General features: G+C 51.6%; 1 protein-coding gene across 1 annotated transcript in view; it reads left to right on the forward strand.

The window, feature by feature from the left end:
* ARHGEF11 (Rho guanine nucleotide exchange factor 11) overlaps positions 1–17,042 on the forward strand; it is a gene marked incomplete at both ends in the record, with an annotated part of 57,121 nt that extends 40,079 nt beyond the window's left edge. Inside the window, 21 exons of the mRNA XM_084242400.1 lie at positions 2–31; positions 3,421–3,547; positions 6,414–6,593; positions 6,686–6,733; positions 6,944–7,131; positions 7,427–7,573; positions 7,835–7,914; positions 8,018–8,143; positions 8,689–8,806; positions 9,669–9,847; positions 10,396–10,471; positions 10,799–10,966; positions 11,672–11,762; positions 12,451–12,570; positions 12,934–12,995; positions 13,593–13,808; positions 14,112–14,459; positions 15,383–15,478; positions 16,189–16,439; positions 16,683–16,872; positions 16,984–17,042. Of these exons, the coding sequence (XP_084098526.1) occupies positions 2–31; positions 3,421–3,547; positions 6,414–6,593; positions 6,686–6,733; positions 6,944–7,131; positions 7,427–7,573; positions 7,835–7,914; positions 8,018–8,143; positions 8,689–8,806; positions 9,669–9,847; positions 10,396–10,471; positions 10,799–10,966; positions 11,672–11,762; positions 12,451–12,570; positions 12,934–12,995; positions 13,593–13,808; positions 14,112–14,459; positions 15,383–15,478; positions 16,189–16,439; positions 16,683–16,872; positions 16,984–17,042 (2,900 nt within the window). The remainder of the gene's footprint in view (position 1; positions 32–3,420; positions 3,548–6,413; positions 6,594–6,685; positions 6,734–6,943; positions 7,132–7,426; positions 7,574–7,834; positions 7,915–8,017; positions 8,144–8,688; positions 8,807–9,668; positions 9,848–10,395; positions 10,472–10,798; positions 10,967–11,671; positions 11,763–12,450; positions 12,571–12,933; positions 12,996–13,592; positions 13,809–14,111; positions 14,460–15,382; positions 15,479–16,188; positions 16,440–16,682; positions 16,873–16,983) is intronic.
* Between the last annotated feature and the right edge of the window lie 2,628 nt (positions 17,043–19,670).

Consider the following 19,670-nt stretch of genomic DNA (forward strand, 5'->3'; position numbering starts at 1 on the left):
GCATTTCATAATCCCTTGTCCCCTGTGGAAGGTAAAAGGACCATTTTCTTTGGGTTTTCCTTTGCATTAGCGTTGAGTTTCTGTTTCCTAAATCCTCTCTTCCCTCCTTCCCTTTCCCTTCTTCATCTTCTCCTTACCTGTCCCTCTCTCCTTCCCTTTCCTCACTCCGTTTCTCTTTTTTATGTTCTTCCTTGTTGCTAAAACTGCTCTGTGACATACATCACTGCCCAGGGGGCTCCCTCCCTCTGCTGAGGACCACACTTAACCAGCCCAGCCCAGAGTGCGCAGGGGCCCCTCCTAGTGCCTCCACAGAGGCCTTCTCCTCAGCCCTCGGCAAGCATCTATAGCTGAGGCCTTTCTCTTTTATTCTGTTACCTCTCCACAGTGGACACTAAAAGCCTAGGCTTCTGTATGAATGAGGGAACTCTCACACACTAAATGTGCAACAGACATTCCTCAGGTATTTTGGGGTTATTTTTAATTAAAATAATAAAAATTCTCATTTTTTGAAGATCACAGGGTTTGGATTTTTTTTTATTATTATTTTTAGTAAATAATGGTCTCTAACAGTTTTTCCTTGAGTTTTTTGGTTTTTTTTTTTTTTAGATTTTTTTGTTTTGTTTTTTTATAGAGACATGTTTTATTTATTTATTTGTTTTGTTTTGTTTATACATGCACTGGGTACAGTCAGAAGCGCGGGAGGGTGAGAGAATTCACCAGAGCCAGAGCGGGGAGCAGAGCAGACAGAAGGACAGAAGCACACTGCTGAGGGGAGCAGTGGGCGGCAGGAGAGGTCTGCGCGCCTTGTGGGACCCTCCTCTGGTGGCCGGGGAGCAGCCGGGGATCGAACCGGCGTCCCAGAGGCTGCGGGCAGCTTCGCAACCCAGCGCTCAACCGCTGCGCCACCGGGGAGGCCCCAAGATTTATTTGTTTATTTATATGAGCTCTGGGTACAGTCAGAAGTGCGGGAGGGTGAGAGGACTCACCAGAGCCAGAGCAGGGAACATAACAGGCAGACCGATGAAACACACTGCTGAGGGGAGCAGTGGGCGCAGCAGGAAAGGTCCGTGCCATGTGGGACCCTTGCCGGCAGCCAGGGGTCGAACCGGCGCCGCAGAGGCTGCAGGCAGCCTCGCAGCCCAGTGCTCAACCGCCACGCCACCAGGGGAGGCCCGAGATATTTTTATTTATCATCCACTTTGCTTAAGCACTTCAGTGTAGCACCTCTGTTTCTCGACACTATAAAGCTGTAGCATGTAGACAGACCCCAAAATGTGTTTAAAGTATTTAATACCTTCTAGAATACACACACAGCTGATCCTTGAACAACACAGAGGTTGGGGCATCAACCCCTGGCAAAAAGTTTTTCATCATAAAGGTCTTCATCCTCATCCTCTTCATGTTGAGTAGGCTAAGGAGGAGCAGATAGAAGGGGTGTTGCAAAACCCAGTGGAAGCAGACCTGCTCAGTGCAAACTCTTTTTTGAGGGCAGCTGTACATATAAAACACATTAACACAAAGAAGCTTAAAACCTAGATTTAGACAGTTCATTTCATATCAAAGGTATCCATATGTGTACAAGAAAATGAGTAATATCTTTTAGGTTCTGCGGTAAATTAGTAGAGATAGCAGTGGATGTAATCAGGAAATTATTTTGTTCCTAGAATTCATTTTATGTAGAAGTAGCAGTTAAAAACAATGATCCTCAAAGCTATTTTAAAAGTTACTAGATTCCTAGACTCATTATGCTATTTTAAACAATAAAAATAAACAATTATTGGGGGGGAAAGTTTATAAAAACAATGGAAAAATAAAACTGGCCCTGAAATCTAGGCCCTTAGTTAACACGTATTTCCTCCCAGCCGCCCTGCCCAGGGAAAGCGCGCCAAGCACTGGGATTGGGGAGGCTGAGTGGCCCTGCCCACACTGTGCTTTGTGTCTGTGAGAGCACAGGAACGCCTCGGGTGGAGCTGCTGATCCCAGGGCAGGATACTGATATCCACCATCTCTTTGAGTCAGATCTTACCAGTGTAAGGTCAGGCTTAGGTCTGATGTTCTAAAGTTTCTAGGACATCAGACAAATCTGAATCCATAGCTAAAGATCAAACACCTGCCAAAGTTAAAAAGTCAGTATTAGAAAATAATGCCATTTATGATCACCAACTACTGCCCTATTACTAATGCAAATATCATCTGTTTGTAAAATACAGTTTACATTTGTATTTAATTTCATTGTTAGGCAGACCTGGCCCTAATTTCCAAATTGGGAATGTGGATAATAGCCCCTGCTCTACACGTACACACACCCCCACACACATCCCACCCTCCTCTTGTGCAGCTTTAAAAAAATACCACCCTATCTAACTACCTACAACTTGTAAACTTGAAGAAACTAGCTAAATTAGTTTTTAACTTTTCCCTTGGGCTTGGGAATTTTCTTATGAAACTGGAGTTTAGATATATAGGGAGATTGTAAATTTGTGTAAATTTGTGTAAATTATGTGGAGTCGGGATACCTGAGACTTGGTTAGTATGACTAGGGAGGCTCTAGCCTGCACTATTTATATTGCTTCTCATTCCCACTTTTTCTGTTAGTCTCGGAAAGTATAGCATTTCTAACCCAACTTCTACCCTAAGATCACCAGGCTTGGAACTGAGATAACTGACTTTGAAGATGAAGGCCCCTTAGTCCTGGGCCTGAGTCCACTTCTCCAGGGTTTTCCCTGTCCTCGTATCTGCCATTGTATTCTCTCACCTGCCCTCTTTTTCTCTGAGCAAGAACAGCTCTCCTTTGTCAAGGCTTTGAAGAAGGGCTGGAATCTGAATACCAGAGAAGGGCAGCTCTCCTCTCTGTTCCTCCTTAGATCCCTTTCACTGGTAATAACGCATATAATTATCTAATTATGGATACCAGAGAAGGGACAAGGGGGGTCAGAAAGAACAGGAAGGAGAGTGAAGGAAAAATAGAATTGATGAACTCTAAAAGTAATATAAATTTGAAAAATGATTGATATAATTTGGCAAGGTGGGCATATTACATGTCAGATAGATTTGTGATCCTTCTGGCTACTTTTTTAACCTGTGTGTTGCTCTTGGGAAACACCTAGTCACGATTTTCAAGCACAAGAGTCATTGTAATAGAGTGTGAGAGCCAAAAGAAATATGCATAGAAAATTTACTTCTATACCTTCCCATTTTGTTTTGATAAAAGGTTGACCCAGAAAGGTAGTGCCACTGCCTCAGCCACATGGGGTGGCAGTAGAAGAGCCTGGACTAAACCGTGTTCCCTGAGTCTCTGCCCATGCTGTTCTCCTCGTGTTTGCTCATTGCTCTGTCTTGGGGGCTGGAGGGGAATGTGAGCCCTGAGAAGTCAGTCCTAAGCAGAAAGCAGAACATCCTTCATTATATGTTTGTTTCCAGTCAAACCTGGCAACGTGAGGAACATCATCCAACACTTTGAGAACAACCAGCAGTATGACACCCCGGAACCTGGAACACAGCGACTCTCAACAGGAAGCTTCCCTGAGGACCTGCTAGAGAGTGACAGGTAGCAGGGACTGGGTGGGGCATGCAGCTCCCTTGTAGGAGAGCCCTGCAGGGTTTCATTCCAGCTGTTTCATCCCTTTCTAAGGAGACTCCAACGCACCTGCTGTAGAACTCCCCCTCCTCTGGACTCTTCCCATTGTGGTATCTTTATAAGAAGATTTTACTGTTTGTTGGTGAGGCCAGTGGAGGAGAGAGCAGCTCAGGAACCTCAGACCCAAAGTTTCCATTGGGTCCTCCTCCCCCACTACTCAGCAGCCCCCATCCCAAGAATGAGCTAGATTATACCATAAACAGTTCATCAGGAAACCCTAGGTGACAAGGCTAGAGGAAAGTACAGAGGGGAGCAAAGGGGAGTCCTGGGAAATGATGAGGCCAGGCAAACAACCGTCTCTGCTAGTGAAGAAGAGAGCTGGAAATGAGATTTTTCTGGTGCTTTAAAGACAAGACATAACTGTGGCTACCCAATGCCCATCTCAGCCAAGAGATGCAAAGGTCATTGATTCAAGACCAAATGTTCTTCCCTTTGCAAGAAGAAAACAGGGACTTGAGGCTGTGGCATCTCTCCTGTTCTCTTTGGTCAGGTTCCAATGAGGACCCTTCTCTGGCAATAATGTTACTCTTGGACTTATTCTTGACTGTGACTTGACAGCAGTCATGTCATGTCTAAAATTCTACAGCCAACATTTAATGTGAAAAATTACCTGTAGTTGAAAATATTTTGCAAATTCTTTAAGTCACCCTTGAGGTAGTAACATGGTCTTGAGTATACAGAAAAAAATTTTATGTATACTCCAGTCTGAGAGCCACTAAGCCACACTAAAGCACAAAAGCAAGTCAGTATTAAGCAGTCCTCATCGTCCAGCCATTTCTCTGAAGGAAGTCATCATCAACCTCCAACTCAGACATCCCTGCTTTTATGCATGTACTTCTTTGTCTTTATAGTAAGCTTAATACATGTTACAAGATCTTGTCACAGTGAGAAATACAAAGATTATGTGTAAGAAGATAAAGGCTAGGATAGTACTGAGAGGTTGGGGTCTAATAACTGCTGAGTAAATGAAATACATTGATGATTGCTGGCATAGGCGTGGTCTTGCAGATGTATCAGATCTAAGATTGTGAGATGCAATAACAACATTTTGAGGACATACTTGAGACTATTTGCAATCTTGAATTCTTGAACTTTCTACATAAATTTACCTTAAGTTATTTACTAGGATCCTACATCTACTCTCAGCAGAAGTCACTGGATTTAATGATTGTAAACTCACTGGTAATCTTAGAAGAAATAGTATTATCAGTATATGAGCCAGAAGTTGTCAAAGATGCTTACTTAAGCCCCCAGTTCTAGAAGGCAGTACTCTAGGAATTTGGGTCTCACTTCCTGGTGGAAACATCATTCATTTCTGGGAAATTAATGAAAGTGCTTAGCTTTGCAGCCCTAGGAACCTCACTGGATGAGGTTTCTCATGATGCTAAGTGACCCATTGCAAGCACTGGTAAAAGTTTTCCATTAGTCTGCATTGGAATTGTTCCAACAGACTTCATACATGAGTTCAGTAGGGGTTCAGCTGGCAGTGTGGTTTTTAACCCTGTGGACAAAGCCTTGGGCGCAGCAGGGGTAGAGGAGCACTCCATTTGATTCCTCTGGCGGTTCAGAGATTTGATGAGTGGAGACCAAGGCACTTGGCTCATTTAACGCAGCAACCTGCTGTGCTATTAAGAGCTCTCCAGACTCCTCAGCCTCTGTGGTCTTAAAGCAGAGCAGGATGTAGATTAGTAATAATAATGTCAGTGAAGAAGCCTCCCGCAAGCTGGAGAAAGACACCATCGTTGGGTAGCTACAGGTCAGAGAGGCCATCTGTCTGGGGGCTGATGCGCTGCAGGACTTGAAAAGAGCACACCCAGTTGCCGCATCTCATCAAGCCCAAGTGGTCCAGCATAGCAGACCAGGGAGCAGGTCCTCCCTGTATGTAAATAGGCCCCTTAAGCTTCCTGCAGTTGGTCTGCTCTCAGGAGGGGTATGTGAGAGTTTAGTAAGGATGCTATCAAGAGAAGAATGGAAGAAATCCACATCACAGCAGGAGAGGTGGGAACCTAACAGCAGACAGGAATTTCGTTTTTTTAAAGAGGTATTATTGTTGCATGCAAGAACTGGGGTACAGGCCAGAGGTGTGGGAGGTGAGAAGGTTCACCAGAGGCAGTGGGGAACAGAACAGGCAGACCGACTGAAATACACTGCTGAGGGGAGCAGCGGGTGAAACAGGAGAGGTCTGCTGCACCATGTGGATCAGCTCCCTGGCAGGGGATGGAACTCGTTCTGTAGTGGCTGCAGATAGCTTCATAGTGCTGCGACTTAACCCCTTGTGCCACCAGGGAGGCCCCAGAGAGAATTTTCTGACAGGTGGCATGGGGCATTCTAAAATGAATATATGAAGATAGTGCCTGCATATCCCTCTTACATCCTGTAAAGGGAGAGAGCTGCCTCCAGCAGAATCCAAGGTGGGAGGAGACCTGTACCAAATTGGACACAGTGACCTGAGGACAGGGAGGGTGGGACCTCTAGTCCCTCCTGAGGGACTTTGGTGTCCACAACTTTCTGACTCGGGCTTGGTTCTTTAGCATCTGGCCACAAAAGTGATTCTTTTAGTCCCAGATCTCCTTTACTGGTCAGTCACAAGGAAGATGAAAGACTGTCCATCAAGCCAGGCTGAGAGGGTGGCAGAGCAGCAAATGTGAGGAGCATCTGCTAACCCATTGTCTAGGCCTTTGCTTGTGCCCTTTGGGGTGGAAAAGATGCAGCATTGAGGTGCCCTTGGAATGGGCAGCAGATCCCAAGTGTCTTGCCTTCTCCCCACCCCCTCAAGTTCTCGCTCAGAGATTCGCCTGGGCCGCTCTGAGAGTCTGAAGGGCCGGGAGGAGATGAAGCGGTCACGGAAGGCAGAGAATGTACCCCGCTCTCGCAGTGATGTCGACATGGATGCTGCTGCTGAGGCTGCCCGCCTGCACCAGTCAGCCTCATCCTCTGCCTCCAGCCTCTCTACCAGGTGGGCAGGCCTCAGGGGCTCTTGGCCCACCAATGTCTCAGGGCAGGGGCAGGGGCAGGGGCCAAGCAGTGCTGAGGTGACTCTCTCCACAGGTCTCTAGAGAACCCAACTCCTCCCTTCACCCCTAAAATGAGCCGCAGGTGAGTGCTAGGTGCAATAGTGCCTGTGTTTAGTAAAGTTGCTCCTCCAATCTAACAGCTTCTCCACCCGTCCGTGGCTGTTTGGGTATGCATCTCCTTATGGCCTGCTGGTTCCCCAGGGGCTCAGTCCAAGCAGGGTGGGCCAGAGGGAGAGGGATGTGCCCTGGTGTGGGTTCTTTGAGTGAAGCTGAACTGCCCGTTTTCCCTCAGGAGCATTGAGTCCCCCAGCTTGGGTTTCTGCACAGACGCCCTCCTTCCCCACCTCCTAGAGGATGACCTGGGCCAGCTGTCTGACCTGGAGCCAGAGACAGATGCCCAGAACTGGCAGCATACAGTGGGCAAGGATGTGGTGGCCGGGCTAAGCCAGAGGGAGATTGACCGACAGGAGGTCATCAATGGTGAGAAGTGCCCCCCAAGCCTCCTCCCCCCATTTCTGCTCAGACTCATGGGAATTGGTTCTGAGCTCTTAAGATGTAAGACGTGGACAAGACAAGACCTGTCCATGTTGTTGTTCCTATAAGGGCCCCCTCAGTTCTGGCCTTTGGGGTGACGGAAAAGTTGCTGCACAGTCTGAACCAGTCCTTAGTTCTCCCAAAAGTAAAGTGGTTTGGGAATCAGGATAGTGACCCTAGATACATGTTGACATTTTTTTCTACCCATCTCTTTTCTACCCATCTCTCCTCCCCTTCTCAGAGTTGTTTGTGACAGAGGCCTCCCATCTGCGCACACTCCGGGTCCTAGACCTCATTTTCTACCAGAGAATGAAGAAGGAGAACCTGATGCCCCGAGAGGAGCTGGCCCGACTCTTCCCCAACCTGCCTGAACTCATCGAGATCCACAGTGAGGAGCCACCCACACCCTTCCTGCCCCACTCTCCGCTCCTCCCATCCTTCGCCAGCCTGTTTCTGTGCCAGCTTTGCCCATGTGCAGGACCCTCCTTTTTGGTCAGACAACTGATATTCACCCTGAAACCAGCTTCCCAGTTCCTCCCAAGCAGCTTCCAAGCTCTTCTCCATGGCATTGCCAAAGACCCCTTTTGGGGTCACAAAATGCTTGGTGGTGAAGCTCAGCCCCTGGTGTCTCTGTCTCTTCTTGCTCCAGATTCCTGGTGTGAAGCTATGAGGAAGCTCCGGGAGGAGGGCCCCATCATTAAAGATGTTGGTGACCTCATGCTGGCTCGGGTAAGCTTGCAGGAAGGAGGTTCCCTTAGGCCAGGCAGGGGGGGGGGGGTGGCCATCGTTAGTGTGGATGTGACTCCTGGGCCTTGTCCATTCTGCCCTTCAGTTTGATGGCCCCGCCCGGGAGGAACTGCAGCAGATGGCAGCTCAGTTCTGCTCCTATCAGTCCATAGCCCTGGAGCTGATCAAAACCAAGCAGCGCAAGGAAAGCCGATTCCAGCTCTTCATGCAGGTGTGTCCTTGCTGCCCTTTGACCTGCCCTTGTCACCACTAAAAGTTAACCAAGTGATCATGTCTCAATAAAGTTGGTGGTCCAGGAAGTAATCCTATTCACCAGGAACCTCCCAAGCTTCCCTGCTGGCCTCCTGCTTCACGCACTCTGGCCTCTTCTACCAAAGAGGATAACCAGCAACTCCCTGCACCCATTTGTACCCTCCCTACGCCACATGTGAGAAACATGGGCACAAACCCCCTCTCAAGACAGACCACTGTTCACTAGAAAAGGCTGGTTTGCAGTCAGAAGGCCCAGTTCATCTACTGTGTATACTTAGATGGATCTCAGTTTCCTTATCTATAAAGTAGGCATTATACCTGCTCTATGCAGCTTGCTTGACCATATTCCCATATTCCTTCCTTGGGTTGTTGTCTCCCTGCCCCCACCAACCCTTCATGGAACATTTAAGGAAGAAGCCACCACCACCATTTGGCATGTCCATACCCATTTTGATCCTGAGGCCCTGCAGGCTGCCTGTAATCACATGTTGACATCCCTTGCAGGAGGCCGAGAGCCACCCTCAGTGCCGGCGGCTGCAGCTTCGAGACCTCATCATCTCTGAGATGCAGCGGCTCACCAAATACCCACTGCTGCTGGAGAGCATCATCAAGCACACAGCAGGTAGGGTTTGGAGAGGTGCTCATACTGGGGACATGGGGATGCTGCAGTCCTCATTTCACACCCTGGTTCTACCACTGACTTACTGGGTGACCTTAGCCAGCCTCTTAACCTTTCTGGTCTTTAGGGTTTTCCTCCTTGTCTTATTATGGTCAGGCTCACAGAAATGAGCTTTGGAAAACAGATTATGCATGGCCACAGGAGGGGGTGAGTTCCTCTGTCTAACCTGTGGGGTCTTTGCACAAGTCAGAGGAAAGCATGTGTAGACACAGATTCAAATGCGAGGGAACTTGGCTTCTCTCACCACCATGACCCCACAGGGGGGTCACAGTTTATGGCTGGAGTTCAGCCCCTGTTCAGCCACATTGCCAATGTCCAGCCCTGCTGCCAGACATCCTGAGCAATGCACAGCAGACAGAACTGTGTGTGAGAACTTTCAAGGTTAGGGACCAGGCTTAATAAGGGGGCTAGCCAGGTTGTCACTTTCCCTGGTCTCCTGAGCATCTTTTACCACCCTCGAATTTGGGATATTGGAGTCAGAGTATAGTAGTGTTAGAAGCCTCAAACTGATTTGAACAGGCATTGCAAGAGGCGTACTTGTTGCCATCACCCACAGTCCCTTTCCCTGTCCCCCATTTGTAGAGCTGGTTGCAGTCTAGGCAAGAATCCCCAAGAGCTATCAATGTCCAGGGTAGTGGTCTAAAACGCAGGGACACTCAGTGAAAGTTAACCTCACACCTAAGGTCCTCAAGTAAGGCAAGGGCGGCCACCTCCGGGTCTGAGGCAGGTCAGCCACCATGGATATAAGTAGCCAGATCATATTGGACTCTGAACCCCACACTACCTCCTCCACCCTGTTTGGTAGGTGCCACCTCTGAGCATGAGAAGCTGTGCCGGGCCCGGGATCAGTGCCGGGAAATTCTCAAGTATGTGAATGAAGCAGTGAAACAGACAGAGAACCGGCACCGGCTGGAAGGCTACCAGAAACGCCTGGATACCACCTCCCTGGAGAGGGCCAGTAACCCCCTGGCGGCAGAGTTCAAGGTAGAGGCTCCTACATGGTCAGCACCCCCACACACATCTCAGGCACCCATAGGAGCAAGTCCTGGTTAGAGCCTGGAGAGTTCTAGTGCTGGGACACGTGGGCCACTCTGTAATAGGGGGACTTGATGGTGCCCCAGGATATACGCTCCCTATTACCATGTCATCTCACCCCTCTATAGGTAAGGACAGACATTAGAACTCAGCCAGGGAGAGAGAGAGTGGGAGTTAGAGTGTGAGGTAGAAGTGAAGATCACTTGGAAGGGACTAAAGCTCACAGGATGGGCAGGTAAGACAGAGATATCTTGGGGAGGTAAATAACAGTTGGGGTGGAGGGTAGTCCAGGGATGAGACACCCTATCCAGGACCACTGGTAGAGTCCCCAGCATGGCATGTGCCTTTGTATTGCCTTTTTGTCTGTGACCCCAAAAGAAGTAAAGGCAAGGACTGTTTCTTCACCACTGAACTGACTCCCCACACCTTAGCACACTGTCTGGCACATAGTAGTTCTCGGGTATTTGTTGAATGAACAAATGATATCTCTTTAACAGAGCCTGGATCTTACAACAAGAAAGATGATCCACGAGGGACCCCTGACCTGGAGGATCAGCAAGGATAAGACTTTGGGTGTGTGCCAGGGGTTAGCTGGGGGGCTCTGTGGTAGACAGGATGGCCCCGGGTGCTTCCCTGTCTATGCCAGGGGATAGCTGGGGGCGCTCTGTGGTAGACAGGATGGCCCCGGGTGCTTCCCTCTCTATGGCATAAGCCCTGGAACCCATGCTCTAAGGCAGAGGAATGTAGCCAGGAAGCAATGTGATACTCAACTGGAAATAGGAGCTCTACTCCTTGGGCACAGAGTGGGGACTCCCAGGGCTTCCTAGACCCTGTCATTCTCCATGTGTTGATGAGGGATGAGTGGGCAGCAGGGACCACTCATAACCACCACACCTACAGACCTCCACGTGCTGCTGCTGGAGGATCTCCTAGTGCTGCTGCAGAAACAGGACGAGAAGCTGCTGCTGAAGTGCCACAGCAAGACCACCGTGGGCTCCTCGGACAGCAAACAGACCTTCAGCCCAGTGCTCAAGCTCAATGCTGTGCTCATCCGCTCTGTGGCCACAGGTACCATAAGGAGAGGGCCTCAGGGCCACCATCACTATTAGAATGTCCAGCAAGCACTGGGTGATGCGGGGCTCACCTCAGGCCTTATAGAACTCACTGGCCACTTGTGTTCCTCTCTGCCTCTCCTGACCCTCCTAAGTGGGAGGTTGTAGGCCAAAGGGAGGGCGAAAAGCTGGAGCAGAGGGAGGTGATCAGCCTCCAGGATGTGCTGGTTGGGATGGGATGTGGGAACATAGGCCAGGCCTATCTAGGCAGGAGTGGGAAGAGGGGGCAGGCAGAGAGGAGCAGGACAAGGGGCAGGGCTAGGTTGAAGAGCAAAGGCCCACATTACAGAGCAGACCGACTCTGGGGGAAAAGTGGAATGTATACAGGGCTCTGGAGAAGCCAGGCAACCACTCTGTGACTCGCTCCCTTCATCTTCAAACACTACCTGTCTTATCTCTTTGATCCCTTGGGGCATCAAGGGATGATGAGTATGGGAGTTTTAGAAACTCTAAGCACCATGTACACATCAACCCCTTAAGTCATTATATCACTCAGGGTTCCTCCTCCCCTTGGTAGAAAGGTCCCAACTAGATTTGATGATCCAGGTCTGTCTCATCCTCTCTTCATCCTTGTTGTGGGTCGGGCTTCATCCTGGCCCTGACTGCAGTCATGCCTCTGCCGCTCCAGCACACACCTTTTTACCTTCCTCTGCTCACACAGATAAGCGAGCCTTCTTCATCATCTGTACCTCCGAGCTGGGTCCACCCCAAATCTATGAGCTGGTCGCATTGACGTCATCAGACAAGAACACGTGAGGATTGAGGGGTCACCTGTAACTGCCAATCCATTGCGCCCAGGGTGGTGTATGTGTGAGGACAGTGGTCAGGGAGGCCCAAATTAGGCCCCAGAGCAGTCACTGGACCAGACCCTGGGAAGTACAGAAGTAGGGAAGCTGTCGAGCTACCATCCCTGACTCTAACCAGGGCTATGAAATAAGAATGAGCTCCAGCAGTCTCACTAGCACAGTTACTGCTGCTTCGCTGTCTCTGGCCCACCCTCTTTGCCTTGGGTTCTTGTCTTTCCCCATCAGGCATTTAAAACATGTATGTTCTAAGATGCATGCCTTCAGAACCCACTCCTACCAAGTCCTCTACCCACCCCGCAGCCAGCCAGAGATGGCATGGCATGGTGGGAGGGAACAGGTTGAGTCCATTTTTTTACCTCAGGATTTTCAGCTACATAATGTGGACAATGCCTCCCTTTTAGAGTTTTTCTGAGAGAGAGAAACATTTATACAGAGCATAAGGGAGAGCTGTGTTCACTAATTGATAACTTCAAATAACTTCAAGGAGTGTCAGTCGGGGCTGTGATGGGCGGTGGGGCCCTGCCAGGCAGTGGTGATTGGACAGGGCATGTGGGTCAGTGGGTCAGTGGAGGAGAAGCTGTGTGCCTTGATCTTGTTCTCACCACCAGTCCCCTCTGTTTCTGCCGAGCAACAGATGGATGGAGCTCTTAGAAGAGGCCGTGCGGCATGCCACCAGACACCCTGGACCTACCCCGACGCCCATCCAGCACCCAGCCCAGGGCCCACCTACCCACCAGAGCCCCCGACCCAGCAGGTGCTCAGCCCTTCAGACTCCTCATTTCCCCATTCCCCCAGACCACTTGCTTTCTGCAAGCACCTCACCCCTGGAGATGGACAGCCTCAGGAGAGAAACATTAGCAGGGAATGGGGGGCATCCCCCACATCGCTGCCTCTGTCCTTGTCTGCTTCCTCCCTCGCAATTGACTGTAATGGAGGCTGTGCTGAAGTGGGGGAGGGGGCGTGACCAGCACCTACCTACTCTCCAGCTCCCAGCCAGCAGGTGATGCACCCAGCACTGGCCTCTTGGACCCACTCCTTCATCACCCATTCTAGCTCGGCCAAGGGCCAGAATTGCCGGCAGGTGGCCTTCTCTCACCTGGTGGGTTTTTCCCCTCAGGGTAGAGTTGGATGACTCAGAAGTATTCCACAGTGAACCTGAACCCGAGGAGCTACCTGCCCGTGAGTCCCTTGAACTGTCCAGTTTCCATTGGCATAGGTAGGGAGGTGGTCAGACATGGGTGTGGGGTGATAGGACACACCCATTAGGGCCTGAGGAATGGGGTTTGTTAAGGATAGAGTGAGTGTAGACTGACTCACTTGAACAGGTTCCACCCTGGCTCTTGGAGGGTCGGGAGAAGCAGTGCAGGAAGAGAGGAACAATCTAGCAGAGTCTGCAGCCCCTCCTCCCTTCAGCCCAAGTTGGTCATGGAGCATGAGCTGCACACAGACATGGGACAAGAGCCACTGGGTAGGCAAGGGAGAGCACAGGGGGTTAAGACAGTTGTTGGGATGGGATTGTGGGGTGGGAGGGTCCCAAACAGAATTCTCACTGAGTTTTTATGTGAAATAAGTTAGGGTCTCGGCTTTAGAAAGAAAATCCTCAGGCAGGGTGCTTTGTTTTATTTACTGATGTGTACCAGGAGTCGGGGGCAGCGCCTCGCCATAGTTGGTGCTCAGCACGCATTTGGGGGTTGGATCCTGTTCCTAGCCCTTTGAATCCAAAACTGTACCTGTCCCTCTTTCCCTGGCCGTACACTGTCCTCTCTTCCAAAACAGGCACTGGGCCACAGGAGAGGGCCACAGCGATGCACCCAGCACTGCTAGAGGACCCTGGGCAGGAGAGCAGTATAGGAGAAGAGCTGCATGCCCTGCCTCACCCTCCTGTGTCCCTGGATGCAGAGAACAGGGGAAGCAGGATGAGAAACCCCATCCTCTTGCCCCTCCCAGACCCGCTGTTCATGGAAGGCCTCGCTGATGCAGCCCTAGAAGACGGTGAGTGCCTCAGGGCCTGCCTCCAGCATCTAGTCCCAAGAGCATGGCCAGTGTGACTACAGACACCTCCTTCCCCACGCTGCTCCAGTGTGCTCCCTGACTGTACTTCGGGGAGAGTGGCCACAGGGACAACTGTCACTCCCTACCCCCTTCCTGCACCTCTAGCCAGCTGGCCAGGGCTCTCCAGCTCCACCCTGTGACTGAATTGACCAAGTTGGGGGAGAGGCAGCAGCCAGCTCCTGCAACCCACGCTCATGTGCTGTGCAGCCCCCAACCAGACACCATTGCCCTGTCTCCCCATAGTGGAGAGCCTTCGGCACCTGATCCTCTGGAGCCTGCTGCCAGGTCAGCCCATGGAACCACAGGCTGCCAGGGAGCCCGAGGATGACCTGACACCTACAGCTTCTGTCATCAGCATCACCTCTCACCCCTGGGACCCTGGCTCCTCAGGGCAAGCTCCCACTGTAGGTGACGGTGACAGCACCCAGCTCCCAGGAGCAGAGCAGGAGGATGTAGCTGGCTGTTCTCTGGAACACCTGCCCCCAAGGACGAGAAATTCGGGTATTTGGGAGTCTCCTGAGCTAGACAGGAAACCAGATGAAGAAGCTTCAAGCACAGAGGCAACAGGAAGTTACAAGGTTGTGAGAAAAGGTAAAATGAATTGGGGTGTTCCCTGGGGAGACAGACACCCAGCTTTGCCAGGGTAAAGGGTCTCCCAAAGAATTGCTTCCTTCCTGACATTTGTCCTGAAAACCATGTGTGCAGTGGATCCCAGGAGGACCCCAGGAGACAGTGGATAGCACACACAGGCTCAGGGTGGCACAGCTGAGGTTCGCACTCTGACACTTGACATTAGTGTGACCTTAAGCAAAATTCTGAATCGTCCTGCACTTCATTCTACACTGTGAGGCTATGACCTACTTCCTGGAACAGATGGACCATCAATAAAAGTTTCTGCTAGTGGTCATTGGTCTTGAGGTCCTAAGGGAGAGATGTGGCTTTTCCCAGGAGCCTGTTCCCCAAAGACAAGGACAGCTGCCAAGGCCAGTTTCTCCAGATAGCAAGGAGAGGAGCTGGCGGTGTGGGGGATGGAGCTGGGACTAGAGGTTGATCAAAGATGGGGAATAAAGGAGAAGACCAGGAATACATGAGTAAGGGGGTGACCAGATGGATGTCCGGGGAGCAGCTCTACGACCAGAAGGGCCAAGACTCCTAGAATGCGGGCTCTGGCCAAAGCAGTCAGCCCAGGGGAAGGGGCGCCCGTGCAGGGAGGAGACCGCTGAAGACAGGAGGTCGAGTTGAGTGAGGCTGGAAAGTGGCCTTCCGCCCGTTGTCCCGAGGGGTCCTGCCTCCCTTTCAGCGGGCCTGCTTGTCTCCGGTTTCTGGGACCTGACCTTCCTTCTGTCTTTCGGGGAATTGGCGGACAAGGTCTCTGCAGCCCCCCGCACAGTCGTGTGTACACTGTGCTCACTTTGTTCTTCCCTTTTTCTCCTCCCCACCCCTTCTCCTCTCTTTCATCCTCCCCCCTTCCCTTTCTGCCTCTGCTTTCCCTGGTGGTGGTGGTGTCGGTGCAGCTGAAGTGGCAGGCAGCGAGGCTGTCCCTGTACTACCAGAGAGTGTCCAGTCAGGGCCTGAGCCACCTGAAGTGGAAGGCGGAGCAAAGGCCACGGGTAATGCACTTCTCCTTGGAGCCAGAGCAGCCAGGGCTGCAGTGTACGCCAGTGGGGTTCAGACTCGTTCCTGCAGTCACATATACCCGCCCCCCCACCCATGCACCCTCCCTCAGCTGTGTGCAAGCGGGTGAGGACAGGGCCACAAGCAGGGGACCGAGCCCATGCCACCCACTGTGGGGAACTTCATAGCCCTTTAGTGCAGCAGGTTAGGCAGCCTGTGCTCAGCCCTGAGATGGGACAGGAAGCCTGGCTACCACTTCACCCACCCCAGCCACGTCTCCAATGTCATCGTGGAAATTGGCTTACATAGCCTGTCAGGTCCCCCACCCAGGGCCCTTGGGATTGCCCTGTACTTACTGCCCTGTCAGGGGCTCTCTACTGTCTCTGACACCCCTCCTTTACCCCGACTCCCCTACCCCGCCAGGAACTAAGGTTATTTCCCCATATGAAACACTGCACCCTGGCCACTCACTCTCCCTCAACTTCCACCACCAAGCATCTTCCCTGGTGTGGGCCAAGCTGAGCAAAACTGCCATCTAGGAAGGCGTTCTGGAGGAGGAGGGCTTTAGGAGACCATTGAACAGAGTGGGGCCCAGATGCACTGCGATGTCTGCAGCCCTGTCAGTCAGCATGGGGACAGCAACAGAGCAGAAGTGGCTTAGATGCCTCCATTTGCTTCCTAATCCTCTTTCTCTCCCATGGGGCAGGGAACTGTTTTTATGTCAGCATGCCAGCAGGACCCCTGGATTCAAGCACTGACCCCTCAGGGGCACCCATAAGCCCCTCCCAGCCCATCAGCCTGCCTGCGTGGCAGACAGAACCTCAGTGCCAGCAGCAGCAGGGCAGCCATGAGGATCAAAGGCGTCCCACCCGCTCTCCCCCGAGTCTGGCCCTCAGGGACGTGGGCCTGATCTTCAGCACCATTGAGCAGCTCACTGTCAAACTCAACAGGCTCAAGGTAAGGAAACAGTGCTTGGACCTTGGAGGGTTTGAGTTCATCCCCCAAAACAGTCATCCCCATGAGTGAGTTGTGTATCTCCAAGGGACCCCCAGATCCTGGCCTGGGACTCTTCCCTCATCCTACCCAGTGTCCCTCCAGCACAGCCCTGTGCCCAGGGCCCAGCTGGAGGAAGATTGTGGCCCCTTTCTCAGCGGCCTAGGAACAGGACTCAGAGCAGATACACCTCTGCAATCCTTTCAGGACATGGAGCTGGCCCACAGAGAGCTGCTGTGCTCCATTGGGGGACAGTCATCTGGTGGCACCACACCTGTGGATAGTTTTCACACAGAGGCCACCAGATGGACGGACAGCTTCCTGTCACCTCCAGCCAAGGAGCCCCTGGTTGCTGACTCCAGGGACAGCCACGAACTAGGGCCTTGCCCTGAGGATGGTAAGTGAAGCCGGCTCCTTTGTCCCCCAACTGGGGAGGGCTCCAACTGGCAAGGAGGGATGAGGGGGTCCCAAAATGGGCCTCACTGTCACCCCTCCACACACTCCACAGGCACTGACACCCTCCTGGAAGACAGCACACCTGATGCGACCACGTCCCCAGGACTGTAACTGTTGAATCCACCAATCCTCTGTTTCCCTACTCCTCTCGGGACTGGCCTGAGGCAAGGGCACGGGTGAGGAGCCCCGACATCCTCTCCCTGGTAGAGGCAGTTGAAGAGACTGGGATCCAGCCGAGACCCTCCGCATGTTGCTTGGTCTGCCCAGATCGGAGCTTTCAGTGTCTTTCCCTCCCCTCAGCCCACCCCTGCAAGGCCCTGCGTCTCCTAAGCATGCTGATTGCGTCTGAGCCCTCGTCCCACATAGGTGTGTCCACCTGTATGTGTGGGTACCCTCAGACATGCAAGGGGAAAAAGGCTTCAAGTAAATGCACTTTTCTCCCTCCCCCCACAGGACCCCAAGGCTGAGGTGGGGTGCCTCCACCTCTCCTGTCACTTTGGCTTCCTATAAATATGTATGTATTGTATGTGCATCTTTGCTGTTGTAAATAACTGACCTTTTTTTCTGTTCCTGGGGTGCTGGAGACGGTTACAGAAGGGATCACTGTGGAAAAGGTTTGCTTTTATCTCCTAGTTAACAGCCCAGCTCCCCTGTGGGTAGGAAGGTCTCCTGGCTTCCCACTGACCTAGCCCCAGAGCCTGCTTGGTGCCGTGCTAATACCCTCCCTTTTTGCTCCCTACTTCCAGGAATTCCCATCTTCAAGGGAATTTCTCTCACCCACCCCTACAACCATGTCTACCCTCCCCACCCTCTGTATAAAAAAACAGTATATCAGGTACGGAGCTGAAAACTGGGCCCCAGGAGGTGGGGGAGGGGGTTGAATGCTGGAGTCCCTGAATTAACCCAGGACCATCCCCAGGGGCCACCACAACATTGGCCCCGACTACCATGTCCACTCCTCTCCCCACTGACGACTAGAATATACACACTGTGCTAGGTGTATATATACATATATATATATAAATATATATAATATATATAAAATATAGATATGGAAATGACTGTTTTGCTGTTAAAATAATGTATACTCTTATTTTCTTCCTTTCATGGTTAAGATTTTTTTTTTTTTTAAGAAAAGTTAAATATTCTTTAATTGTGGTGGTGTGTGTGTGATTCTTGGAACTGCTGTGATAGAAGACAGGCTGGCTAGAACTGGCGGGAGGGAACAGAAGGAAGCCCCCTCAGCCCAGTATCAGGCCCCCAGGACCTAGTCGTCTTGTCTTTCTCCCACAGCTCCAGGTGGAGCCCACTGGGTTGCACGTAAGCAAACTAAGTTAAACAACCCCACGGCCAAAATACAAAAGGACGCCAAACCCACTCACACACATCTGTCTATAGATGCACCAGACTCCAGAGACCTCATGAGCTGCCTCCATTGAGCTTCAGAACTTTAAAGGCAAAAACAGGGGAGGCTCATCCGCCAGACCTGGCCCGTTCATCACTGTCCTCTGCCCTCACGTCCTTCGTCAGGTTGATACCTGCTGCAAGCCACAGGCAGGCACAGCCTTAACAGTCCACTCCTTAAGTGTGCGTAATGCTGGGTGCTGACTCCCCGAGCCTCCAGTGTCATCTGGCTTCAGAATTAACACACAGGTTTTTGGTGATAAAGGATCATATCAGACAGGCCTGTAGGGGTTCATGGGAGCTTTAGAAGGATTCAGGTGGGGTCACTGGTCACCGCCAAGCATCTGTCACATGCTCATGACTGGGAGTGCAAAGAGTGAGTCTCTTTCTCTGCAGTGTTTCTGCTGCCAGCAGAGGAAATGCTGAGCAGCAGCCATGCGGAGGCCAAGAGGGGCCCGTGAGGGAACTGAGCCTCACAGAGGAGTTCTGGGCATAGATAGCGGGTCTCTGTTGAGCCAACAGATTTCAGGGACACGAATCAGGTCTCACCTGCCCAGAGATGAGGAAAGCTTCCCCTGGAAGCTCCCTGCAGAGTGGGTGGCAGCTTTGCTGAAGCCAGACCTGTGCTCGCTGGCCACTGTCAGTTAAGTTAATGGAGGTATGGCTCATGGGCAAAGGGGTGGGGCCCCCAGCTCTCCCAATCCTCTGGCCCCACACTGAGTGCCCCTGGTTTCAGGCAGTGTCAGTGGCATTCATGTTCAGTGCTTGGCCTTTGCTACCTACATGCTGAATCAGCGCACACTCCAGAGTAGCCTGCCAACTGCATTTTCTTAAGCTGAGCCCCTGCCTCTCCTCCAAACCAATCAATGGGGCCAGACAGAAATGGGGCAGGGGGAAGGAAGGGAGGATGGTTCTGGAATGGGGAAGCCCAAGTTCAATCCCTCCACCAGGCCCACCCTGACTCCCTCTCCCACTTGGCTTGTACACAGCAGTTACTCACCCCAAGTCTCCCTTTTGCCTCTGAGACGCAAGGCTGGGTGCAAACCCTGGCCTAGCTAGTGTCCCCTAGGGAGCACAGGGAGAGTGCTGCTAGCCTGAGCGAGCAAGAACCAGACCTCAGGATGCAGGGGAGCAGTATCCCTGGCTGGCCAACACCAGAGGGACCCAGGTCACCCCCAACAGAACCTCATCCAGTCGTTTTGGGAGATGTATCATGAGCAGACTCAGAATCCAAATGGTCCAAGTCATTCTGAAAGAAAGTTTTCAGACAACCTCAAGGGAAAAGATACAGCCTTTGTTAACGATCTGAGATCTCCCCCAGGGAGGTTGGCCATC

Source organism: Talpa europaea, assembly GCF_964194135.1.
Source record: "Talpa europaea genome assembly, chromosome: 9".
Lineage (NCBI taxonomy): Eukaryota > Metazoa > Chordata > Mammalia > Eulipotyphla > Talpidae > Talpa > Talpa europaea.